The sequence below is a fragment of the Crocodylus porosus genome, unplaced genomic scaffold (assembly GCF_001723895.1).
Source record: "Crocodylus porosus isolate Cpor-Errol unplaced genomic scaffold, CroPor_comp1, whole genome shotgun sequence".
Lineage (NCBI taxonomy): Eukaryota > Metazoa > Chordata > Crocodylia > Crocodylidae > Crocodylus > Crocodylus porosus.
The window spans coordinates 30,598,315-30,619,154 of NW_017728886.1; the positions used below are offsets into that span (position 1 = coordinate 30,598,315).

The following is a 20,840-nucleotide window of genomic DNA, read 5'->3' on the forward strand; positions in this document are numbered from 1 at the left end:
TACAGTGGTGACTGGAAAAACCTTTTCCTTCATTCTACCTTCTGAAAAATCACGGTGTGTTTTATTTGGAGGTGTGTGGAATGTTAGAAAATATGGTATTTCTTTAAAAAATCCTGTTTTAGCTTGACAGAATACAAAGAATTTAATGTATTGAGTTCATCCACATTACTCTCTCTCACATGCACGGGCATGCGCATACACACATACACACCTTTGCCAGTGTGAAACAGACAACTAGAAACTCCCCTGTGTCCAAGTTGAGGGAAGCAGCTACATCCTCAGACCTGTGTTTTATTGACAACTAATAAATTACTCACTTTGCACACTAAAGCAAGAGGAAATAGTGTTTAAACCTTGTGCAACTCTCATTAGGGCAAAAATATAGCTGCCAGCAAAACTGATGGAAAGAGAGCCAAAAGAAACTGATGCTAACATTTTCATGCATTCTAATGTCCCTCCTGTTCTTACTCTTCTGTCACAAAAGATTTGCCAGAAACAAAGATTGTGCTGAGTTTTGAGAAACTAAACAAACCAGACAACAACAAGGCCTATTGCATACATTTTCAAGGACAGGAAACATCAATGTAAATAAAGAAGACTACAGTATATAGGCCATCTGAAAGCAGGGACTTGAGCTAGGCAATACTGTACTACTAATACTAATTCTAGGCACTTCTAGGAGCTAGGTATGTTTAGTTTGGAGAGAAGGAGATTAGGAGGCTGGCAGGGGCAGGAAGGTGAGGGAAAAGGAAAGGAGTTCTCAAATATTTGAAAGGCTGACAAAAAAAATACGGAAAAAATTGTCCCAGAGGACAGGACAAGAGGCAAAGAGTTTAACCATAGCAAAGGAGATTTATATCGAGCCTCAGGAGAATGTTTCTAACTGTAAGAACAAAAAGACACTGAAACTATAACATTGCCTAGAGAAACTGTGGAATCTCCTTTATCGCAGGCTTTCAAGAAGAGACTTGGCAGGCATCTGGCTGGGATACTTTAAGAACAAGGAGCCCTATATCTGTTCAGCAGGGTTAGACTAAATGACCCTAAGTGGTCCCATCTCCAAACCTGATTCTCCAACTCATTTAGCCTTGTCTACAGTTACAGACAAATTGTAGATAGCTAGATCAGAAAAGCCAGCTACATCTTAGAGTTCAGAAAGTATATGGATTTTGTAAGAATTCCCCAAAACCAAGCTGAGGTAAGATCTTGTAAAAAAAATTTTAATAGTTAGCAAACAGAAAAATAATGCAACAGTAAAATAGCATAGTCATTAAGCAGTACCTCTCCACTTCTTCTCATAATTAAATCAATGGCAACATGATACAGTAGAGGCAAAAGCCTTTGTGTTACACTTGTGTTTTCAAACTTCTGCTTCCTTCCATTGTGTGCACTGCACCTTGATATAAAGCCTTGATGGCGGTGAATATTTTTGTGGGCCTGCCTTACTTAACCCATCACGATGTTGCAGCACAGATCGCAATGGAGGTATTACATGCTTTCTAGACATGCGCAGTTCACAACCAGTGTCTGTGTCTTTTGCCGATGACACCAACATTCCAAAACATGCAAACAAGATGTTGCCACATTTTTTATCTAAATCATAAAATTGCCTGAGGCCCACACCTTTCTTTGCATATCAGACAAAGAGAGATACCACACAGCTGGCATCCTTATCTTTGTAATCAGACACTTATGTTGGTTGCAGTAACACTTCTTGTAACATAGAACAAATTCCTATGTACTGTTGATATCCCCACCCTCCACACTAGCCTTTCTAGCTGTACAACACATTTTTAACATGCCTGAAGCATCTCCATGAACCCTGTGGTATCTCTAGCCTGAAGCCTTAATGTCCATTTCCTTTCTCTACACCCTCCTAATAATATCTATGTTCAAAATTCCAAAAGTGTCTATTAGTCTTCTTATAAAGAAATCAGGGAATCACTAAAGCAATATCTGTGGCATGAAATGAAACAAAATTCCAGATTTAGTTTACTATTCCTTCTTTTAGAACAGCCTGTGTCATTTTGTTCAAGGTTATTATTTGGTGGTGTTTTCAGTAACACTATTGGGTTTATCTCCTTAACGCTATATAGCTAATCTGTCCTTATCCCTTATTTACTGAGCCTTGCTGTAATTTTGCAATAGGTTTGTTATATCATCAACAATACATAGGCCATATTGGGATTACATATTACTTCTATGAATGTGTCCCCGAATATTCCATGCACTATTCAAATAACAAATTTACAAAATTACATGATTTAGTCTTGCTGGCAGAAAATAACTGAAATCAAATGCAAGTTATTTTACCTAAAGAAAAAGAGGGGTAGTTAGCCATTAGGGCTATGCGAAACAGCAGTGTTCTGTTTCAAATTTTGTTTTTGAGTCGAAACAGCTGGTCCGTTCCGTCAAAACAGTTGCACCATTTCGCCCCGGTTTCGACGTTTTGCCCATGAGACATAATGGGGAAGGTCGAAACAGTTTATAACTTTGTCATTTCAATTGATGCATGCCAGGGTATTGTTGGGTATAACCCTGCTGGCTACAGCATCGCACTGCCAGCTCATGTTCATACTGTGATCAATTATTACCCTCAGGTCTGTGGTGGTAAGTGATGGGGGATCTTTAGTTCTGCTGCCCGATGAGAGGCAGCAGTTACACAAGCACCCATGTCATGAGTTTTGCCCATCAGCAGCTAGAGGTGCAGAGCCCCAGAACCCCTGCACCTATCTCCTTGACAGCTGGCAGGCTTCGTGGCCTCAGCAAGGGCTACCATCCCTGCAGCTTTCACCCTGCTGCATCTTAACACACACAGTGTCACCCATCTCACGAGTTTTGCTTGTCTGCAGCTTGAGGTACAGTTTCCCCCAAACCCCTACACCTGTCCCACTGAAATTTGGCAAGCTTTGTGGTCTCCACTGCATGCCTGCAGTTTTGACCTCACTGTGGCTTAACACATGCATGTGACGCAAGTTTTGCTTTCAAGACTTTGGGGTGCAGTTTCTCCCAACTCCCTGCACCTACCTCCTTGACACTTGGCAGGCTTTATGTCCTCAGATGGAGCTACCATTCCTGCAACTGTCATCCAAAGCAGGCCAGAAATGACAAAGTTATAGGCTATTTCAACCTTCCCCATTATAGCCCATGGGCAAAACATCAAAACTGCACTGAAACGACGAAATGTTTCCACCTGCCTCGTTTTGTTTTGAGGCTGTTTCAACCATATCTGTTCCATTTCGATTTTGTTGTTTCGACCTCAAAACAAGTCAAAACAGCATCAAAACAAAACTGACAGTGAAATTTCGGACAACTCTATTAGCCATGTTAATCCAGTGTCAAGTAGAAGGCAAGGTAAAGGTGCATCTTGACTAACTGAATTAGAGATGCATAAATTTGTGAGCCACATCTCACTTCATCAGATGCTTATACTCAAGTATCTCTGATTTAGTTGGTCTATATGGTGCACTTCTACCTAAAGAAAGATGGACAGGCTTACCTCTAGCCTACGTGGTCACAAATAAAACCTATGGGTTTCCTTATGCTTAAAAGGATTTGCTGGTATAGGTATACCAGCATACAGACCTAGTGGAGATACAGCTTATATGGACTAAAAGCTTCATATGGTATATCTGCATTTCCATGAGCAGTTCTGTCACCATAGCTTTATTAAAGTGTGAAAAAAATCGTATCCCTACCCGACAGAGGTACGACAAAAACTTCTAGGTGTAGACCAAGCCTTAACTTATAATTTTGTTTATATAACTATAAAATATAAAAAGACAACAGTTTAACAACACAGGGAGATGAATTAGGCAGTTCATGCATGTCCGAGCAATTTTTTTTGCAGGCTATTTGAAAATTCCATAAAACAACACTGCTTCAGGTGACATTCATTAAGCTCTCCAATATCACAAAATACTGGTGAGCTCTGCACATGGATATAAATAGCATTACCATATTTCCAATTCCAAAAAAGAGGACACCTGTTAGGGGGACACCTCAGTTCCAATCCACAGCCCCTGGCCCTACCAATGCCCCTGTCTCCCGATGTGTAGTGCCTCCCCACCCTGGCCCTGCTGCTGCCCCTCTCTCCAGACCTCTGGCCCTGCCAGTGTGCCTCACTACCAACCCACAGTCCCTCACTCCCCCCCCCCATGCTATGCTGGCGCCCCTCACTCCCAACCCACATCCCCCCAATCCCTGCTGCTGACCTTCACTCCTGACCCACAGATCCCTGGCCATGCTAGTGTCCCTCGCTCCTGACCCACAGTCCTCCACGCCCCTCACTCCTGACCTGCAGCCCCCTGCTCCCACCAGCAGTGCCAGAGGGGACCTCCAGTTGCCCCCCTCTCGACCCGGTGGTGACTCCAATTTGTACAGGAGGTCGCAGAGTGAGTCTGGCCCCAGAGTGGGCAGAAGGGAAGGATGCTTGTGACACCCCCTGTCCTGGTCTGTGGCTCCAGTGCCACGCTAGGCAGCATGGCCATGCCCATCCAGTCAGCATCTCCTGGCCAGCCCGGCACCGCAAGCAAGGGCACTGGTTCTGGTGCCACCAGCCTGCCATAGACCTCCCCACTGTCCTCAAAGGGCCCCCCACCTCCTTCCTCTGCTGGAGGGACAGGTGACTGCCCCCCACACCTCCTGCTCTGCTCTGCCCTGCCCCAGCATGCAGATACCTTACCCCAGGGCCAGTAGGCACTGGACCCCCTCACACACATATCCCCTCCGTATACCCCTGCCACAAACAGACACACACACACACACACACACACTCGTACCCCCATACACGCAACCCATAGCCCCCTGCCAGCGGAGCAGAGCAAAATCCCAGACATTGGTTCAGGTTTCAACAAACCACCTGGACAGATATTGGAGAATACAAAAAGAAGACGTGTCCAGGAAAAGCCAAAGATATGGTAACCCTAATATAAATAAAGGGCAAATGCCCACGTTAGTACTTTTTGATCTTGTGGCTGTCTTTAATATAGTTAGCTAGAGGTGCTACATGAGACTGTGCTGAAATACTGCAATGCAGTTTTATTTGGGACTGGTTGGGAAAGCTAGACCTAGCTTTCAACTGATCCAGCATTCAGCAGCCCACCTTCTAACTGTGAGACTGACAAAAGCATATTTCACCAGGGCACAGCACACTGTCTTGAGTCCCTGATTTTAGATACACTCCAAAGAACTGTCCCTAATTTTAAAACACTAGATATAGCCAAACCCTGGCTGTCTCTGAGACATCAGCCTTCTTTCAGCATTTTGCAGCAGAAGCTGCCATCAGCAGGTACGTTAAGACTGGTGGTCCTCAGGCAAAATATTTAAGGACCTGGGACACGCTGTTCCAAAGGCAGGAAGTATAAAAAGTTTGATAACTTAAGGGCTCCTTCTATGTATGCAAATTCAAGCTTTGGCACATGAATAGCTTTGGAACACAGTACAAGATCCACCACTGAGAAAAACCTTACTTTGAGTAACAAAGCATCATTTGAGAAGGTGCATAGAACCAGGGAAGGTGAAGAATATCACTCTGGAGGGAGCTGATATTTCTGTTATAAATTTATCTGTCATATATATTCCAATGATATGTGTACTAGAAATGAAAAGAGATATAGGGAATATTGACATCCTCTCATTTAGTGATGGTGTAAGCAAATATTTTGTACTGTGAGCATTTTTATCATCCAGTGAAAGGGTAACTAATAAAAAATATGCTGAAGATAAAAAATATTAACTAGTATTACCAGAATACATACAGCCATCCCCTTTAAAAAAAGTACACTGAGGCTATGGTCAGCCATTTATTTGTAGTGATGTCCTGCTGCCATGACAGCCTATAGCATTATAGGGGCATACAGGCATTTCTAACATGTAGTCATATATTAACTAGCACAGTAGCAACAGGGTCCTGGTTGGTAAGGGGTCCCTTAGTACTACTGTAGTACAATAATACATTTTTGCTCAAGAAAATTAGGAGAGGAAGTAGAGTCAGAAATACATGCTGATGTAGCCACATCAGCCTCCACAGGCAGACTTGGAGGTCTGATTCTTCCCTTCATTTAATCTGTTTTACACAAGTGTAACTGCTCTGAAGTCATCAGATTCATGCTGACAAACTGTTTTAAAAGAGAGGCAATTAAGGCCCAGCACGATTTGATATATACTGTTCATTATGAGCCCATCAAATAATGGTTTGCAGCTTTTGAGTGGTGGACACAATGTGTATGTACAGAGAAGATGTGCTCTAGGCACAGTCATAGTTCCCTGCAGTAACGTTTTTTTCTTCTCCTGGGCTTATTCCACAAAACATGTAAAGACAGTAATGAAGCATAAAAGCTTCTATGAACTGGTATATACACTGGCATGGTTGTTTATCTTGTTTTATTTTCTGCTGAAAATGTTTCAGATAAGATGAAATATTTATTTTCAAGCTCAATAAGTTTCTGTCATTAAAAAAAAAAAAGTGAGGAAGGAGATGAAGTCCAGAAAGAACTGAATAGGAAAACTATTTACCTTCAAATATTTTCATTTTTTTAGGATACTAGGTCTCATCACAATGACTGCAAATACACATTTAAGGCTTTTTAGCTCTGAGACCTCTCAGTCAACTTTAAATGCCTCTGACCAGACAGAAAGTATCTGCATGTTCATTTTTGCACATTGGCATGTGCTGCTGTGTTGGAGAGACAAGAAAGAGCTGTTTAGGAAGGCAGATGACGTTAAGGCCATACATAGTGCTAAATTTGAGATGCAATTTCCAGCAGAGTTCCTCCCTGTAAACTGTGAGCAATATGATTAATAGGTTAAACATAATGGAGCAATAACTTCATTGGTTGTTGGATCAAGCCATCTATTTCACCAGGCTGATTAAGGAGTATACTGCTTTGTAAATGCAGAGACATTTATATTAACAACAAGACTTGGTTCTTATATAGCACTTTTCATCAGTAGCTCTTAGAGCGTGTTACAGAGACTCTTCCCTATCAATCAAAGGCCTCCTCTTTATATGTAAGCTGTGCATTTTTCTTATCCAGTTCACCTTGCCCATTTTCTGACCAGTGAATACTAAACAGCAATTTATTAACAGCAATATAAAGTTATCTTCAAATTTTACCTTTCAATAGAAACATTGCAAAGTGTTGAATACACACATAAAGCTCACAGCTAATACCAGTACACCACTGTGGGATCAGGCCAACTCTCAGGATCTCAATATTGCGCTGTTAGAGAGGAGGGTATGACACAATTGCACATATATGAACACACAAATCAATTAGGTGCATACACACACACACACACACACACACACACACACACACAACCAGCTCAGGCACATACACATCCAGACCAGGCCAGGCACATGCATACCTATCACCAATTCGAGCACATACACTATACATCCCAAAGTTAGACACAGATCACCAATTCGTATGTCATGCACACAATGCTATACACACACACACACACACACACACTTACCAGTTCATACACATACAACCCACCTACAATGTCCTCCTACTACAGCAAAAGGTAGCCCCCAGGGCCAGGAGACAGCTGTAAATTTGGGCCAGAATAAAGACATGTGTAGATGTGCCCACTGATTGGTTGGTAGCTGAAGAACCCCTCCTCCTTTGGGTCACAAAATGAAATTATGCCAAAGGGTAACCCAAGTTATCATCCAGGTCCTGTGCTTGACCTGCCAGTTGTGGCATGGCTTCCTAGTAGAAACAGCTGGGAGGGTTCACCAAGCTGGGCAGAGAAAGAGAACATAAAGCCACTTCCTTTCCTGGGTACCTCTTGTCAACAGCCAGTGTTAAGCTGTGAGGTAAAAGAAGGACCAAGAACAATACAAAGGTGTTACTGGCTTCTGCCTTCACAGTGCTGCTTCCTCCAGGGCTCAAGATCCCTGGCAGATTCTAACACTTGTTGCACCCTTCCTCCCCCACACAATGAATCTTGAACCTCCTTCCCAAACTGGCATCCCAATCCATGGATGCTTCTTTAATCCACCCCTGCTTATTAAGTACCAGATTTTGAGAAACACTGAGCACCTACAGCTTCCACTACCTTTAGTGAGAGTAATAACTGCACAGCACCTCTGAGAGAATTAGCCCTACAGGGCCTGAACCTGTAAATGGTCCAGCACTTTCATCAGGCACTGAAGTCCATGAGATATCCCCTTGACATCTTAGAGGATAAGGCCCGTTGTAAGCAAAATGTACCTTGTGGAAAACCACAAGCAAAATTATTTGTCAGCAATGACATCAGTGAGCTCCAGCACATACACGCACACACTGCTGGTTCTGACAGGCTGCATAATATAATTGTGTACTTGTCAAGTTTTCTTTCCTTTAGGCAAATTGTAAGTGAAGTTTGTTGAAAGCTTTTGAGCAGTGTCCAGGTTTCAGCCAATTCTTGTTCTGACAGTTTTGCTAGATATTTTTTCCCACAGTTATCAACTTGGAAGGAATCCCAGTTTTCAAATAAATATTTTAAAATACATTTTATTTTCTTCCTCATAGAGAATTAATTTATTTTAATGCTTCACTTTGTCCCCAGGCAGCATACTGATCAGAGAACTGCCAACTGCTGAGAGATTTCTTAGTCAAGACCATCCTTAATTTCAAGAAATCAAGGCTGAAATTTAAATTGGACATAGAACTGGAATGCCTCCTAGGCTGGCTCCTCATGGAACGCGGTATGTCATACTGCATGTCATACTGGCCATTAGATTAGTACTGGCTGACAAAAACTTGTGTTATGGTGGCCACTGTTTTAAGGTGGCCACTGACGCATCCCCAGAATATCACCTTGGGGGGGAGGGGAAACTGCTGCCCCCCTCAGCCAATCAGTGGTGAGGGGCGGGGCCACTGCCTCCTTGGGCAATCAGCAGGAAAGGGTGTGGTCATCAGGCCCCTTGGCCAATCAGCAGCAAGGGGTGGGGCCACCACAAAGAGGCCACCTCCCTGCTTCCCTCCTTCCTTGGCTAGCTCAGAACTCTGCTCCTCTTGGCTGTGCACCGCCCTACCTCTAGGCACAGCCAACAGCATCATAAGGACAAATGATTGACATGGATTACCACCAATGAACTGAAAATAGGATTTTTTGCAGTCTGGTCCTTATTTAGAAACAGACAGAGGACAAAGGGTTTAAAAACAGGATGGCCTGGTATAAAATAAGATCAATGACCTCCCTAGGCTGTTTGCTCTCTCATTGTACCACCTAACAAATGCACTTAGACTGTAATTTAAACACAAGCTGGCTCATCTGGATTTTGAGAAATAGCAATGTCTGAGGAAAATATACTCAGAATATATATATTCAAATATACCAACAATTTACTAAACCTAAGACCAAAGCTTCATGGAAATTGATTATTTTTCCTGCATCTTAAAGTAAGCATTGCCTTAGTAATAAAACAGAGGTCTTAAAAATTATGTACCTAAATTAATAAAGGGGTAAAGGAAGGTATCTACAAAAACATGCATATATAGACATATTGCCATTTTTTAATTTAAACTAAAACAGTAACTTAATTTTTAAAAAACATGAACTTTCCCTTGAAGCACTGAAAATTAACCAACCAACCGTGTCATAATACTGCATTTCCATTTAAAACCTGAAAGTAAAAATAAAACATAATCCCAATCCTGCAAATGGATTCATTTGTTTAGACTTTTTATCCCATGTAGCAGAAACAGCATTTTCTACAACCAAGACGTATGAAATGTGTTAGCAGGATGCACCCAGAGTTCAATATTGATTAGTATTGTTATTTTAAATTTATTAAGGTTACTGATATTGGCCTCAAAGATAAATGTTGGAAGAGCTTAAATGGACATTACTGCAGAAAAACTATCTAAAAGAAATAAATAATAAACTGAACAATTTTAAGACTGCAGTTCAGTGCATCTTTAAACAAAATCCCAGTATTTGCAATTAACATTTTCTAAAATAATTTGAAAATAAGACAAACCTAAGGGGCAGTGAAGTTTTTCCATCTATTTGTTTAGCAAGTATTATGGAACATTTGAGCCCCAAGTCTATGTGCTACCACTGCAGTCACCCCTGCAGTATGACAGAGCGAGTCTTTACTTTTTTACCATAGCCTCTCAAAAATGTTCTGGTTTCAAATATAAATATTCTAAATGGTTTAATATCATGTCACTTCCCTCCCATCCTTAAGCAGAATTTTGTCCATCTAAACTGTCTTGTCTTTCCAGGATTTTCTTTGGTGTATGAAAGACAGGTTGACATCAAGAGACTAAATGGTGGGCAGCTTCTGAGAGGACTGTCCCTTATAAAACAATATTTCATTTCTTATTAGCAATAAGAAATGAAAGAGCATGAAATGTCCTTTTTGAGAGCCCCCAGCTAGAAACTGGCAGGCACTGGTTAAATACTCTATTATTAGATCTGCCTTATACCTCTCCTCTACACTTGGACCGAAGTTCCTTGTGACACACTGGGCAGAACCACTCTTACACTAATGGCTATACTTTGGCAGACTTATCTACCTATAACCAGTAAGAAAGATACTTGCTGGAAGAGAAAGCACTGCATAAGATGGCTGTGTATAGCAGCTCTCTGCCTACAGTGTTGGCAAAGCTGGCTTTGATTGCTGTTTATCAGAGTTTCCCACATCATCTCAAGTGGATGATACCTGATATTTTAGATGCAATAAAATGGTCTGGTCTGGTCTGTGGGCACAGGTATATTAACTGAAAAGATGCAGCAAGTTACTATTAGACACCCAACAACTAATTCTAAATATTCCTGCAGGATCACGTCCCTACAAAGGTACAATCCAAGTCATTTAACAGCAAATTAAATTTTCTGGTAAACCTCAGAATAAAACTGAGCCATTCTGCTGTCCTGAAGACTCAATCAGCAGCACTTGCATGTAGGCAGTACAGAATTCTCTCTGCATACGGCAAGAACATATTTATAAGTTCTGAGGAACACTTTAAATAAGATTTAATTGTGCTGCCTCAAGTTTCCAGGCTGTTCCTATGTAACAGCAACCTTCCCATTTCAGCTGAAGCGGACTGAATAAGGCTGTTTCGCATTCCTATTGCCTGCGGCCCTGGAAGACACCTTTTAGTTGTACTTTTTCTTAGTCTGCTGCATTTCACAGATATAAACACATTCTTGATAACAATTCCCTTCAACTGTTGAGCACTAAATAAACCACTGTGATCAGTTTATGACCACTATGCGATTTACCATACAGCCATTGGTTTCTTTCAGTCTGAATGGTGGTAAAGGTACATAAAAGCGACATATCAGTTTATTACTATTGAAAAAATACACTCTCTTAGCAATCTGTATGCAAGTACTGACGTTTTCTAGCAGTTAACCTGCCTTGTAGCATTATTCCTCAAAAAACAAGTCTCGACCCATTCTATCAATTACATGTGAAGAGAATTCGCTTGACAAAATCTATTATAAAACCAGCTCTACTTGAAAATGAATTCAAGTAGAATTCAGTCCTCAACAGTGGGGTTCAGAGGGACATTTGAACTTGGGAAAAACCTTTATGTCACTATCCATTGTACCTTAACCCAGCTTTGGGAGAACTTGTATTTGACTAAAGCAGGGGTGTCCAACATATGGCCCATGGGCCGGATCTAGTCAATGGTCCATTTGGTTCGGTCTGGTCCATCACTAGCCTGGTGGGGTAACAGGGCTCGGCTTGCTGTAGAATTCCACTTCACTGGATCCTGATGGACATGGCCACTGACAGCAGACACAAGCCTCGCTCAGCCTGGAAGCCCCAACATTGATCTTCACCACCATCCTTGACCCCCTGTACCTGCCACTTGCCCTGCAGATCCAGCACGGGAGGAGATCTGAATGCCAAATCTTTGCATTAAGAACTGGATCGGTCCGCCATCAGGCATTATTAATTTCTGGTTATTAATGATTCAGATTGGATATAAAGAGACAGTAAAGAGATGAAATGCCTCTTAAAATTATGGTCCAGTCTTGCAGAAGATTCTGAGGCTGTATATGACCGTTACACATAAACAGGTATAAGCGATTGGAAACTGGTCTACAGAAATTCAGTGCACATAGACTCGTTTAAAAATGGCAGAACCCAGCCTAAGACAGACCTGGATCACTGTGGTCTCAGACTTAACTGATTTAGGTTAGACTGTTATATCAAGCTCCTGTACCAGATTCCTTTTCAACTCAAGTTAGATTGCTGTCCACCAGCATCCCAGGCTGCTTTGTGGTACCCACTAACCCCACCCTTGCATGGAAGTCTGCTCTTGTCAGCATGGCTCCTCTGCCCAGCCCCATCTCCTGCCTGTGGCCAGCTGCAAGATGCAGGTGGACTGGGGGGGAAGGGAGCATTTGTAGCTCAGTATTTTTTTTAGCTTTATAAATGTCCCCAGGTGGGGGGGGGATGAGGGGAGGGAGAGGAAGTGGAGGGGGGGAACACTCCACAGAAGGAAGGATTGGGCCCCTTCAAGCTCTGGCAAATGGTGCCAGCAGGTACCCAGCAGCTCTGCATCATGCAGGAGGGAGAGGGGCTCTCTGCAGAAGAAAGGATCAGGCCCCTCAGCAATGGCAGGCAGCGACAGCAGGAATCACAATTACAAGAATCATGCTGGGCACTTCCTACCATCCCCTGCTGTTAGCTGGAGACCCAAGGGGCCGGATCCTTCCCTCTGAGCAGAGCCCCTTTCTCCACTGCATGGCACAGAGCTGCCAGGCACCTGCTGCTGCTGCTGCCTGCCATTCACTGGAACTCCGAGGGGTCCAACTTTCCTTCTGTGGAGCACCCCCTGCCCCCCGCCACCAGCCAGGCTGCCGGGCATGCCACGGCGTCTCACTGTGGGGTCCTCTTGGAAGCTCAGGACTGGGTGCGGGGGAGGGGCCACAGTGACAGGGGTTGGGCATGTGCCCAGCCGCCAATCAGGAGTGGCCCAGCTGCTCAGCATTCTCTCGTGGGCTGGTGAACCCGTGGGGCACAGTAGAAGGCATGCAAAAGCACCCCCAACCTGTTGGCAGCAGTGTTCGCTACAATTAGCCACACCATAGTGAGAATGATTAGTAAGAAGCATTTGCAGCAGCGGTCTTAGTTTACTAATACACTCTTCAGCTATTGATCGCTGACTTTCGATTTGTCTGTAAAGTTCCTACCATGCTTCTGTATACTGCAATAATAATCTCATCACCAGTTCCCTGAACCACCCAGTACTCCACATTGAACTGATATCCAAAGAATGAACTAACATTAACAATGTCTTACCAAATGTTCATGTTTTGTTAGCCCCAAAATAGTTAAATTTTTATATGCAGAGAAGACAAGGCAAAAATTAAAAGACGCTGAAGCCACAGAGACAGTATCTTACCTAGAGATCGCTCTTTTGTTTGGTTCGCTGACCTCACCACTGGAAGGCTTGCTCGTGTGCGGCTGCCTCTAGAAAAAGGACTTGGGGACTCGCCCTCAGACATGGCTTCTAAAGAATCAGCAGATGCTTCAGAGAGATGTTCTGCCTGCTCTCCCAAACTGGGCTGTGGGCTTTGAGACAGTTTTGGGCTTCTAGTCTGTAAAATAAAGTGAAGATTGCCAATGATTTCAAGAACATGAAGATCAGACTGGAAAAAAACATTTAAAAAAAGTCCATTAGGCGTCAGAATGCAGAATTCTTCAAGTCTTGTATGCTCAAGGTGACTTCTGTGTAAGTTATTTAAAAAAAAATATATTGTCCCTGGGTTTTCCAATGAGGTTTTTATTGCTCTACATCTACCGTACAAATTTCATTTCTAACAAGGACCTGAGGCTAAGGCATACTATAGGCTAGATGTATGGCAATTCTATTCCTTGTTGCTCAGACAGCTGTTAACATTAGTTATTGCAACGGAGGCAATGGACACACACAAAAAAGGTTCAGTATGTAGGATTAGAAATACAGCCAATATATTTTTAATTTCTTTTCAAAACAACAGTATCTGCAATTGGAGAGAGGACACTGGCAACTTGGTAGCATATAAAGATTTACATTTTCAGCTTCCAAAATTCTATTAATAAAAAGGCCCTGAAATGTTGCACTTACCTTGAGGAGTCTGTTGAAAAATATACCCTGAAGATAAATTAAAATGAGAGCAGTCAGCTCTCAGTCTCAGTACTGCTGCTAAGTATCCTTTGAAAAATAAGGGTTACACAGCAGGGCCTCAACACCATTCCAAAATTGTTAACCAATGAAGTGAAAAAATGATTAACTAAATTCTGTTTTTATTTATACCACCATAAGTATGGAATAACTCTACAATTTAATTACTTCTGATATTCATTAGCTTATTAGTAGACTGCTAGGTACTGCATGTAAAAAAAAGGCAAGATTATCCAACCATTTACTATGTGTTCTTAGCCAGATGTTAGGACTCAGCCTAACAAAAAGCACATTCAGTAAAAGATACAATGTCCTGAACATTTCTTGTTGACTTCAAAAAATGCTTTATACATTGTGAAATAACTTATTAATAAATAATGCTACTTAAAAAGGAGGTTACTTAAAAGGGTGGTTGCTTTGGTAATTGTACAAAGTCCTGTTCTGTTCTCTCTGCTTTATGGAACAACAAAACCCGCTGACGCTATAACTCAGGCTGAACTTTGTAGGATAATACTTTTCCATAGTTCCTGAAGCACACATACACTGCAAATAAATAACATATCTACTGTTGCTACAGACGTACAAAACAACGATGTACATTTTCCAGAACTAATATGGAAATACAACCATTTCAAAAGTAAAGACCTAAATAGCCAAGCAAGTTTCTCTTTCCAAAGTTAAGATACGTTTACTGTGTCCATTCTTCTCTCCCCTCTCATTTGAGGGTAAGATATTTGAATATTAAAAATCCCCTGTACATAGCTAAAATCTACACTATCCTGAGCCTGAAAGAGCCATTCAGTTCAGGACAATTAAAAAAAAATCCAAGACACACATTGCTAACATCCAGCTCTTTAGCAGTTGCTCAAGTAAGAGGAGGTGAACCAGCTTGCAGCAGTGACATGGATCACCTAACATTTCCCATGTGACTCTGAATGTATGAACAAGTTTAACTTTTATTAGCATTTCATTAGATGGCTGTTCAGCCTCAACTTTTCAGTGTTGCCAGGCTGTTGCTCACAAGTTATAATACATTCAAATTGCCTAATACAAAAGTTAAACCCTCTAGAGCTTTTCACTTATGAAATGTTAATATTAAAATACTAGTATTATCCAATGCCCTGCAGTGAAAGGATTCTGATTATTTTCCCCAGGAATTAAAGCTAACAATATATTTTTCTTAGCAAACCACAGCATGCTTTGAAGTGCCTCTCACATGATCAGCACTAGTCTATAAGGTTGTAAATATGGAGACTTGGGCCTCAACTGCGTGAGGGTTTACAGAAGTGACAAATGATTTGCAAACATGAAGAAGAAATTTGAAAAACTGGTAGTTACTCAATTATCTGAAGTGGCTTAAAAATCATCACTACTTAAAGTATTTTATTTATATAGTTGTGTTTGAGAGGAATGCCACCAAGAAGGGTCACTAAAGTTATTGATTAGGAAAGAACATTCTGATCTGTGTATGTCTATTGATACAGAAGATACTACTCTCTGCCGCCTTTATGCAATATGTTGGATTTTTCAGTCACCTGGGTGGCGTTTAATCTTGTTTTATTCTTGGGGGGGGGGGGGTTGGTTGTTTTTTTTAATAAAGAAATCTCAATGCATCTTTCAAGCATAAATGGGTTCAGCTGAATAAAGCGAACAATGTAAAATAAGAGATTCTAATGAAAAGTTTCCTGCATTTTAATATTTGTATAATACTCCTTTGCTTAAATTATTTTGCTTGTATCTAAGCAAAGAATGTGCAGGTGGTGAAAACAGTAGTGAGCTGCTGCTTTTATGATTGGCCTTTAGATTTACATCAAAGATTAAAATTGTAGTTAGTTAAAACAGCTCATAATAAGAGATCTCTGAACAAAAGCTTTAATGAAGTGTAATAAGTTTTAAATGTCGAGGAAGGACCCTTTCTTTTTTAACCATTCATTAAAGCTTTGGGGACTTACATTACAGCAACAATATGATTTTATTTATTTAGGTATATTATTAGTGACATGCTGTTGTGAGAAGAGGATGTATAAATACTGTCCACACCATTGGAGATATTTATATAATTCTTAAGTCATGTTTTTCCTTAGAACATATTTCAGCAAACGGAGAAACTAAATCCCATACACAAATCTTTTCCCCCTTAAGCTTATACTATATCTATTTATATACACAATGCACCCTCTTCTCAAGGACTTTCACCTGTGAAAACAGAACTGTATTTCCTCTGGAAAAAAATCAAATGACTCAGCAGCAGCATGTGATATGAAGCTGTATCTTCCATTGCAATATTTTTCTTCCTTGTGTATTATTTCATTATCATGAGATAGAAAACCCATGACATGTGGCAGCTAGAGATCATTAGTTATAGAAAATGATATCATCCTAGAAACAGTTACAAGCAACGGTGTTGCTGTTCAAAACAGATGAACTGACCACTCAATCCCATGAAAAAACTCTGTAGCAGTATTTATGCTATCCCCTCATGGCTGCTCAAATTAGCAGGGGTCTCTGGCTCCTATTTATTCACTGTTGGTATAAATGCTTCACTGTTTACTGTTAAATCAACTGCAGGCCATTACAAAGCAAAAAGAGAAGTCAGCTTTCATTCACTTTGGGAGGAAAATGTGCTAGTTTGCTAAAATAGGAAGGGTCCTCCGGGCTTTTCTTCCCTGGCCAGCAGGCTTTTATTAAGGTATCTGCTGTTTGACTCCTTTTATTAAGGAATCTGCTGGGTTCCCAGTATCTCTACTATAAAAGCAGATGCAATTACTTTGCCTGCCTGGAGACTACCTGATTTTTCTTTCTTGTTTCCTTCCATAACTTCCCTCTAGGCCTTCATCAATTGCAAATACTGCAACCCTAACCCTTCCCTGAGGCAAAGCTTGAAGACAACTTCACCACCAAAGTACAACAAGAAAACTCAGTTACAGAACCCTCTGCACGTTGCCTGAGCAAGGAATACAGTGTAAATGAACTTGAAGCATGGAAAAAAATTGAACCTTCCTGTGCTGCAACAAAGGAAGGAAACAGAGCGATGGGCTAGGGACACAAGTTACATATAAACTAGTTTAAGCAATCAGAAACTGGTTAAAACCTGTAACAGAATACAAGCTCAGAACACAAACTAGTTTCAAAATGTCTGAAACTGGTTTAAAATAAACCTGGTTGAATGTAGTATTAGACTTAAATGATTAATGAAACTTCTGTCCCAGACCCCTGGGACCAGTTAAATCACAGTCCCCCAGCATCCCAGTATGCTGTCCAGCCTTGGGCTGTGCTGTGCTATCTGCTCCTGAGAGCACAGCTGGCCCTGCCCCTCTGCACCCTAGCTGAAGCAGTGAGGGCTGGCTGAGAAAAGGGGAGGCAAACTTGGCTAGAGATGCAGCCCAGTCTGCAGTGGGGAGGGGACTGCCACCCCCAGGCAAACCCCGGCTGGGGTCTGGGGCCAGGGAGGGGGGTTAAACACACCACTCCCCTCTCAAACTTACTGCTGACTACAACTGTGAGCTACCTCAAAGCAGGAAAAAGAATGACCAACCCTGCAGAGTTCTGTTGCTGTAATTCAGGACTGCAAATCCCAGAGACCTCAGGGGCAGCAGGAAGAGGAAGTAAACACACAGCCAGAGAGCTGTGGTGTAGTGGCCCCTGGCTTCTGGCCTGAGCTACTGCAGGCATGTGGCTGGATTTCCTAAATCAAAGGTAAATGTCTGCTTGTGTTTCAGTTTAATCTGTAGAGTTTATACTAACCTGTAAAGACTGAATCAATTCAGCCTCAGGCTTTTTGACTCTCTGTACATAGCCATAGGGATTTTTCTTTCAGGAAAGTAGAAAGTCTCTCTTCCCTTTTAGCAATCAGAAAGGGAAGATGAACATATGTGATGATGCCAAATTGTCATAGGATAATGCTACATTAAAACTTGATAATGTTCACTCACAGTGACATGTCCTCAAAAGCTATTACTAATGCAATATCATGAAGCAAACTTCAGGATGTTGTGTAAAGTGATTATTTTATGCATCTCTTAAAAATCTAGGATGATGAAGCTGCTTTCTGCTTTTAAAGGTTTATTAACAATGCTCTCTCTCTCTCTCTCTCTCTATATATATATATATATATAGAGAGAGAGAGAGAGAGGGAGATACTGTGGCCAACCCCATCCTCTTTCATCTTGGTCAGATAATACATTTAATCATGTCTCAGAATTTATCACTCATATTTTTAGGGAAGAATTATATTCAAAAGATTCTAAAAATCTGCAGAATTTTCCGGTAGCTTTGCTAGCTCCTACTGGTGACCAGCTGCATTCTTGCTGTTGCTGTAAATAACCAAAAATATATCCTTTAATCCTGATTACTATGAATAAATTAACATGAAATACGTATAACAGTTGTTTCTCCTCTCTCGTCTCCTCACCATGGAAGGTTCTGTAGCAAGGTGAAGTGAAAGCTAGTGAGACTTCATTTGATTCTTCTATATAAAGCTAACTGCAGATCAGAATATGAGCTAGGACCTAATTTTTTAAACTTGTTCATGTAAGTACCTAACTATAGGGACACAAAGCCTGATTTTTCAGGAATGCTGAGCACTTGCAAATAACGTGCCTATGGAAGTCAATAGGAGCCATAGCTGCTCAGCACTTACTATTACTACAAGGCCTCTTATTTAGGGGCCTAATTGGAACCATGCCATTTTAAAAAGTTTGGCAAAAGGAACTCGGAATGAGATCTACTAGCAGCTTTCATTAGCAGACAAGTCAGGTCTAAACTGTTCAACATGCTTGACCACTAAATGTGTGAATGATCAAGAGCCCCGGTCTTTAGGCTTCCTCAGAAGAATGACTGATGGCTGCCCAGTGCCTCTGTTTAATTGAAATGGCACCCTGTCTTTTCCCAGTAGAGAGTCATGTTGAAAAATAACAAGGGTTGAAGGGTTAACGGAGTTCTCAAAGGTTTTCTATTGCTGTAATATCCAAAGTAGCAGAAATCTAAAAGGTAACAACTGAAAATCACCATGAATGATTGAAATCTTCGTTTTTCTAACAGCACAGAAAAAGATCCACTTCATTATAAATGTAATGGCTCAAAACAAACAAGCAAGCAAAGACAGACAGACAGTGTGCCCAAGGCTACATCACTATTTTACTGAACGAAGAGCTCAGGGCATCCTCCAATTTTGCTCAGGACAGATGTCTTTTACATCTTACCTCACATGGGTTCCATGTACCATTTCCCTATTTATACAAAGTGTTGATAACTTGGATACTAAATATACAATAAAAAACCTAAGTATAAATGTTCCAACTTAGACATTTATATTTGACCTAACTAGAGCCTCAGAGTAGTTTCAGTCAAATGTGCTACATCTCATTTCCCTCCTAAAAGCCATGCTGTGAGGTGCTCATGCTACAGAAGGACCCCTGTGTTCCAGCTCTTTATTTCATAAGCGGTGGGTGAAGCAGTTCCCACCTACACAATCTGTAAAGTGCCGTGAGAACTCTAAGGATGAAAGGGATGATTTAAACAAAAGCTGTCATTATGCTGATTAAAAGAGGAAAAAAATCCTCACCCGCTCAAATATCCAGAAAAACCACATTCAGAAAAAGGACTATATAATAGATGCCTAAGTGCACCTTGGGGATGATGTGTTCTGATCCAAGAGAGCAATTATATCCCCTCCCCTCTCCTATACATATTCCCCAGAGAAATTAAAAGGAGGCAGAGCTCCTGTAGTGTCCACCTGCCACAGCAAACGAACAAGCAATGAAGTTCCCAATTCAGCATTGTCCTTTTACAGCCCATTGTAATATGTTTTAGAAAGCCATGAAGATTTCTTAATGAATGTGCTGTTTTAAAAATAACTGGAGGAAAAATATCATTACCCAACAACACTAGGTCTTGGTGGTCATAAGCTTTCCAGGTGACGATGAGAAAGAACCAGCTCCCCTACTTGGAAAGCACCTGGCACATAGTGTATGCTATCACCAAAAAAAATAATGGATGGGGAAAACAAATTTTAAAAAGGGCACTAAGCAGAAACTTAGGCAACAGTGCACTGACATCTAACTTCTTTTTTCCCTTCACTCATGGAAGGAAATCTTTAAGGGACTCTTAAATGCATATCAAAGCTAATAGCTATACATTGAAAAATGTATTGGGCTGGTGGCAGCTAACATTAAAAACAATGTTCCATGTGTCACATTTTCTTCTCTTATCCCATCCTCACTTCTCCCCCTCCTGTTGCCCATTGCTATCCCACTGAGTATTCAGGGCTAGGCTTTTCCTTCCGTTGGCATCCTGCATACTTCTGCTCCTTACCCTCCCACTTTAGGCCACTTTCTATAAGTTATTTATATATTTAAGCCTTTCAGTAGAAATAATATGAGTTCACCAATGACATTAAGGGACTAACAGACAAATAAATACACCACACAATGTGCACAGAAAGGGGAAAAATATATGCTGAATACCACTGCTTTGACCCCTAGGAAAAAAGAATACAGATTCTGGTCAATTTTGAAACACATTATTTACTCTAATCTAAGATTAACCTGAATTTAAGATGACCCCCTCAATAATTAGATTCTATATATGGAAAATTTATAAATTTGTTATAAATTTATAAATGGACAGCTAGAGACCCTCTGGGTAAAAATTCGTGGGGAATTCGGCACAGGGGACACAACGGTGGGAGTCTACTACAGACCTCCCACTCAA

General features: G+C 41.2%; 1 protein-coding gene across 11 annotated transcripts in view; it reads right to left on the reverse strand.

Annotated features, from left to right (window-relative positions):
* KIAA1217 (KIAA1217 ortholog) overlaps positions 1 to 20,840 on the reverse strand; it is a 264,429-nt gene that overhangs the window by 121,368 nt on the left and 122,221 nt on the right. For all 11 annotated transcript variants that reach the window (XR_002100374.1, XM_019531957.1, XM_019531974.1 and 8 more), the window contains one exon: positions 13,368 to 13,563. Coding sequence is in view for 10 of the 11 variants with exons in the window: in XM_019531957.1 (XP_019387502.1) it covers positions 13,368 to 13,563 (196 nt within the window). In the remaining variant the exon portion in view is untranslated. The remainder of the gene's footprint in view (positions 1 to 13,367; positions 13,564 to 20,840) is intronic.